General features: G+C 48.1%; 3 protein-coding genes across 3 annotated transcripts in view; 2 read left to right on the top strand and 1 right to left on the bottom strand.

Moving 5' to 3' along the window:
- The window catches only part of ETH_00004020 (CCR4-Not complex component, Not1 domain-containing protein, conserved, putative), a gene marked incomplete at both ends in the record, with an annotated part of 3626 nt that extends 2016 nt beyond the window's left edge, over positions 1-1610 (top strand). Inside the window, 2 exons of the mRNA XM_013377444.1 lie at positions 6-1138; positions 1427-1610. Of these exons, the coding sequence (XP_013232898.1) occupies positions 6-1138; positions 1427-1610 (1317 nt within the window). The remainder of the gene's footprint in view (positions 1-5; positions 1139-1426) is intronic.
- Positions 1611-2754: 1144 nt separating this feature from the next.
- ETH_00004015 (uncharacterized protein) lies at positions 2755-4207 on the top strand (the record flags this gene model as incomplete). Its single annotated transcript, XM_013377443.1, has 3 exons — positions 2755-2797; positions 3403-3623; positions 4052-4207. 3 exons carry the CDS (start codon positions 2755-2757, stop codon positions 4205-4207), a joined length of 420 nt encoding a protein of 139 aa, XP_013232897.1.
- Positions 4208-4709: 502 nt separating this feature from the next.
- Positions 4710-5642, bottom strand: ETH_00004010 (uncharacterized protein; the record flags this gene model as incomplete). The annotated part of the gene is made up of 3 exons (XM_013377442.1): positions 4710-4804; positions 5008-5372; positions 5593-5642. 3 exons carry the CDS (start codon positions 5640-5642, stop codon positions 4710-4712), a joined length of 510 nt encoding a protein of 169 aa, XP_013232896.1.
- Positions 5643-5994: the final 352 nt, after the last annotated feature.

Below are 5994 nucleotides of genomic sequence, written 5' to 3'. Positions count from 1 at the left end.
TCCAGCAGCGGGCGTACTACCGGCTGTTTCTGCTGCTGATAAAAGAACTGGTGGTGGACTTGGAAGCAAGGGGACAGGAGAAGCAAGCTTTGGGGTGTCTGCAAACCCTAGGAGAGCGTTTGCTGCTGCTGTCTCCGCTGCGGGTTCCGAGTTTCGCGTTTGCGTGGCTGGACCTCGTGGGGCACCACTTGCTGCTGCCGCGTCTGGCGCGCTGCAGCAAGCTGTGGGGTTTGCTGCAGCGGCTGCTGGAGGAGCTGTTTGGGTTTCTGCGGCCGTTCATGCTGCTGCAGCAGCAGCTGCTGACGCCTGCAGCGCGGCTGCTGTACCGGGGCGCGCTGCGGCTGCTGCTGGTGCTGCTGCACGACGCGCCGGAGTTTCTGGGGGACTGCAGCAGCAGCATTTGCTGCTCGCTGCCGCACACTTGTGTGCAGCTGCGGAACTTGGTGCTGTCGGCGTTTCCGAGAGCAATGCGTCTGCCGGATCCCTTTTCTGCTTCCTTGAAAGTTGATTTGCTGCCGGAAGTTCGGGACACTCCTGCTGTTTTGTCTCCGTATTTGCTGCTGCTGCACTCGCGGGGTCTGAAGCAGCTGCTGGACGCCTACTTCGCGCGGCGGGACCCCGCGCTGCTGCCGCAGCTGCTGCCCAAGCTGCTGCTGCCGCGCGCGCCGCAGCCGCAGCCGCCGCCCCCCGCAGCAGCAGCAGCAGCAGCAGCAGCGAGCAGCAGCAAGTACGACACCGCGGTGATCAACGCCTTCCTGCTGTACCTGGGCAACCACGGCCAGCAGCCGCGGCCGCCCGCCCCCCCCCCGCAGCCGAGCAGCGACTGCGACCCAGCACCAGCAACAGCAGCAGCAGCAGCAGCAGCAGCAGCAGCAGCAGCGCAGGAGGTGGTGGCGTACGTCTTCAGGGCCAGCGACGTCGAGGGCCGCTACCTGCTGCTCTCCGCCATTGCCAACCACCTGCGCTACCCAAACGCCCACACCTTTTTCTTTTCCTGTTTGCTGCTGCAGCTCTTCGCAGCAGAAGAGGAGTTTGCGAAGGAGCAAATTACCCGCGTGCTGCTCGAGCGCCTCATTGTGCACAGGCCCCACCCGTGGGGGCTGCTCATCACCTTCATTGAGCTCATCAAAAACCAGCGGTAGCGAGGGTTTAGGGTTTAGGGTTTGGGGTTTGGGGGGGGGGGAGGGAGGGGTGGCGGCGGGAGAAACGCCACAGTCTGGGGATTCTTGGGTGGTTTTTTCGGGCGCTTAGGAATGAGGGTTTAGGGTTTAGGGTTTAGGGTTCGGGCTGCGGGTCGTTTGTGTCCTTTTGTTGTTTTATTTTGCACTTGTTTCTCCCGTTTATTTCCATTTATTCCCTCCGTTTCTTTTGTTTCTTTGTTTCTTTTTAATTTCGTTTTATTTTTTAATTCTTTTTTTCTTCTCAGGTTTAATTTCTGGAGCTGCTCTTTTGTGTCTGCTGCCCCCGAGGTGGAGAAGCTCTTTCAGTCTGTTGCAGAGACTTGCCTTGACCAGGCCTCAGACCAGCAGCAGCAGCAGCAGCAGCAGCAACAGCAGCAGCAGCAGCAGCAGCAGCAGCAGCAGCAGCAGCTGGCGCAGGCAGCGAGGTAGACGGGCAGGCAGCTGCTGCTGTGCCTGCTGGCCGTTCGTTCTCTTTCTGTTTCTGCTGCAGGAGCAGCAGCAGCTGCTGCTGCGGCTACAGCAGCTGGTACTGCAGCAGCATTTTCTTGCGGTGTGTTGATTGCGTGTGTTTGTGCGCCTTTCGCTTTTTATTATTTCTGTCTCCTTTTTCTTTCTAGGTAAATATTTATTTTTTTCTTTTGAATTAACAGAGACAAACAAACCAGTTAATTAGTTCAGCGATAGCAGCCCCAGGTGTACGTACACCGCAGCGCCTTTGTAGTTCTTTTTTACTTCTTTTATTTCCTTTGTTTCTTTTATTTCTTTTATTTCTTTTGGTCTTCTTTAACGCTTCTTTTTCTCTCTTTTCTTTTTCATGTGTTTGTCTTTACCGCTTTCTCTTTCTTTGTTGCTGATTGGCGGAAACCCGAGGGCTTCCAACTAGGGTTTAGAGTTTTTAGGGTTTAGGGTTTAGGGTTTAGGGTTTAGGGTTTGGTAGCGAGTACGCGGTATGCTGGGGGTTTAGGCTTTTTAGCGAAGGCAATCGAGGAGTTCAGGTTTGAGCTGTAGGTTAATTTGTAGGGATTAGGGTTTAGGTTTTACGGTTACAAACCCTAAAACTTAAAACCCCCGGGGTCTCCGCTGCGCAACCTCCCGAAACAAACGAGGTAGGGTTTAGGGTTTAGGAAATGTCGCATTAGGGTTTTGAAAAAATTAAAAGAAGTGAAAGGGACACGGTTTTGAGGAGTACGTACACTTCGAGACAGGGGCTTCAGGTGTACGTACACCTCGAGACAGGGGCTGACCAGTGGGCCGTTGTGCTGGGGAGTGGAGGGCGGGAAAAAAAAGGAAATGGGTTTTTTTGGAGCAATTTGACTTTAATTTAATGAATTATTTCAAATTTTTGAATTTAAAATGCACTTTTCCGATTCATTTCCCCGTTTTGAGTGGCTAGCTGCTGCTGGCGCAGCCGACGGCGGCGGCGGCGCCGAGGTGTACGTACACCTCGAGAACGCCAGAAAACCCGAGGCAGCTTCTTCTTTTAGTTTTGTTAATTTAATTTAATTCTATTTTGCAAAAACTCTTTCAGCTTTGCAAAATATTTCCCTTTTCCCGTCCCCCGAGGGTTTACAAGATGGATGACAGCGTTCCCCTCTACCATCTGCCCCTCTACGGCGGTGAGATAAACCCTAAACGCTAAACCCTAAACCCTGCGGATTATACCGTGTGAGGCTTTGAGGCAGATAGCGAGCAACAAAGACACTGCCAGCCCACACAATCGAATTCCTCTACTCAAACCCTAAACCCTAAACCCTAAACCCTAAACCCTGACTTGAATCGAGCAGCAGCAGGTGTTGCTGCTGCTCTTTGTTGCTGCTGCTTCTTTTCCTGGTACTGTTTGTTGCAGCTGCGGTTTGCCGCTGCTGTTTGCTGCTGCTGCTGCTGCTGCTGTCTCCCCCTGCTGCTGTCTCCTGCTGCTGCTGCTGCTGCTGCTATTTGCTGCTGCTGAAGTTGTCTTCTTTTGTGTCTCTGTCATTCCTTTTATCTCTCTGCTGCATTTGCTGCTGCTGCTTCTGCTTCTGCTGCTGCTGCTGTTGCTGCTGCTATTTAAATCAATTTTAATCCCTTTAATCTATTTTAACTCATTTTAGGTAATTTTAACGCCTCTAAACCCTCAAAATCACTCTAAATACATTTGAATTGAATTAATTTAATTTAAATAATTTAAATCGATTTAATAAATATTAAAATGCGTTTTTGTCTTTCTGCTGCTTCTCTTCAGGCCCGCTGCAGTCCCGCAGCAACACAGAGTCTTTTTCTCCTTTTCCCCGGGCCTTCACTTGCCCCACATACAGCACAGACTCCCAGCAGCAGCAGCAGCAGCAGCAGCTGCAGCAGCAGCAGCAGCAGCAGCTGCAGCAGCAGCAGGGTGCTGCAGCTTACTTGGGCTACGCCTCGCTTGTTAATGCAGCAACTAAAAGTCCCTACAGAGGCAGCGAAGAGGTATTTGTTTTATTTTAATTAAATTAATTAATTAATCATTTTATTCATTTATTTATTTTAATTAATTAATTTATTTATTTTAATTAATTAGGTAAGTAATTTATTCTCTTCAATTAAATAATTAATTTGTCTTAATTAGTTCATTTGTTTCAATTAATCAATTAATTAATTTGTTTAAAATAATTCATTTATTCCAATTTCAATTTATGTTTTGTTGAATTACTTTTCTTTATTTCCTTTTTATGTCTTTTTATTTCTTTGAATTTATTTATTTTCTAAATTCCTTTTTATTCTTTTTTGTCTCTTTTTGTTTTTTTTATTTTTAATTTTATATCTGTTCATGCTGCTTTAGCTGCAATGCAGGAGCCCAGCGTCTTTCATATTTGCTGCTGCTGCTGCTGCTGCTGCTGGTGCTGTTGCTGCTGCAGGAAGTGGGGTTGCTGTCGGTTTTATGTGTCGATACACCTCAGCAAGACCCCCTTGCTTCTGTCTCTTTGTTAAACTCTAAAAATGAAAAAATAATTAACAAAACCAATAAAAGGAGACAGAGTGGAGCGAGGCTTTGCTGCGGCATTTTGGACTAAAAGCTGCAGCAGCAGCAAGATATATTGCTGCTGCTGCTGCTGCTGCAGCGCAGCGACAGCAGCAAAAACTGCAGCAGCAGCAACTGCAGCAGCGCCAACAGCAACTGCAACATCAGCTGCAGCGGAAGGCTCCGCTGGTACTGCTGTATCAGCAGCACCGTCATTATCATCATCATCATCAGCAGCAGCAGCAGCGGCAGCAGCAGCAGCAGCAAAATGATCAGTTTTAGAATTTGTCCTAGGTTCAGCAGAAAATAATATTTATTTGGTTTATTTGCTGCCCTTGAAGCAGCAAAAGAGGCAAGAATGTGGGCAGCAAGAAGCTGTACATATGCAGCACCAGCTTCTGCTGCCGCAGCAGTGACTGCAGCAGCAGAGCCGCTGCAGCAGCAGTTGTCCTGACGTCCTCACTAGCAGCAAGTGCCTCACCTGCAGCCGCTACTGCAGCAGCTGCTGCAGCCCCATCTGCAGCGGCAGCAGCAGCAGCAGCAGCAATTTGACATCATTCTCTAGGCTCCAGCAGCAGCGCCGTGCCTCTGAGGATGCAAGTAGATGAAGGCACTGCTGTTGGCAGTGGCACCGATAAGACGCAGTTTTCTGCAGCAGCAGCAGCAGCAGCAGCAGCAACAGCAGCAGCTGCAGCAGCAGGGCTGTGTAAGGACCTTTACTTCTTTGTTGGAGACTTCCCCATTCCTTAATAAGTATTTATTTATTTAATCTATTCATTTATTTATTAACCAATTTATTTGTTTGTTATTTTTAATTTGTTTTATTTATTTATTTATTTATTTATATCCCACCTGGCCCTCCTCTTGCTGCAGTTGCATATACTGGGCAGCTGTAGACATTATCTGCTGCTGCCTCGTTTGCTGCTGCTGCAGCTGCTTCGTTGTCTGCTGCAGCAGCAGCCTCCGCTGCTGCTGCGTCTTCGTCTGCTGCTGCGGCCGCGTTTGCTGCTGCTGCCGTGTCTGCTGCTGCTGTAGCTGCTGCTGCTGCTGCTGCAGAGACTCTAGGACTCACAAACATTACTGGAAATGGCTCACAAATCAAAGAAGTAGTTTTGCTGCTGAGTTGCTGCTGCAGCAAATCCCAACTCCCCCCCTCCAGAGACAGGCCGTGTATGTACACCCCAAACTTGGGCTGCCGCTGCTGCAGCGGCAGAAGTCTAAAAATAAATAAATAAATAAATAAACAAAATAAATAAATAAATAAATAAAATAAATAAATAAATAAGTAAATAGATAAATGAATTTAAAAAAATACATAAATAAAATAATAAATTAATAAATGAATAAATAAATTAAAAAATAAATGAATAAACAAATGAATAATAAATAAATGAATAAATAAATAAATGAGTAAATAATGAATAAGTTTGCTGCCACCTTGTCTCTTCAAACCTGTTCATTTCTTTGGAATTAACTGCAATTTCCATTTTAATTTATTTTTTATTTTTTATTTTATTTAACTTACTGAGGCTCCACAAATCCCATAAACTCAAACTCCAGCTGCAGCAGCTCAGCTGCCACTTGCTGCTGCCTTGCTGCTTGCTGCAGCAGCGCAGCAGCAAATCCAGAAGGGTAGAACAGCAGCGGCAAGCAGTAGCAGCGGGGTCCCCCGGGGGGCCCCCCGGGGGGCCCCCTGTGGGGCCCCCTGAGGTGTACATACACCCCACTTCTACCCTTTTCTCCAGGTCTTTTACCCAGCTAGCCAGTGGCCGCAAAGAAGGGTATGCAGCAGCAGCCCAGACCCTAGGAACCTGAACTCGCACAAACCCTAAACCCTAA

The sequence above is a fragment of the Eimeria tenella genome, genomic scaffold (assembly GCF_000499545.2).
Source record: "Eimeria tenella Houghton genomic scaffold, Eth_scaff509, whole genome shotgun sequence".
In the NCBI taxonomy this organism is placed as follows: domain Eukaryota; phylum Apicomplexa; class Conoidasida; order Eucoccidiorida; family Eimeriidae; genus Eimeria; species Eimeria tenella.
Note: the sequence above shows the minus strand (reverse complement) of the source record. Positions and strands in the feature narration are given on the sequence as shown.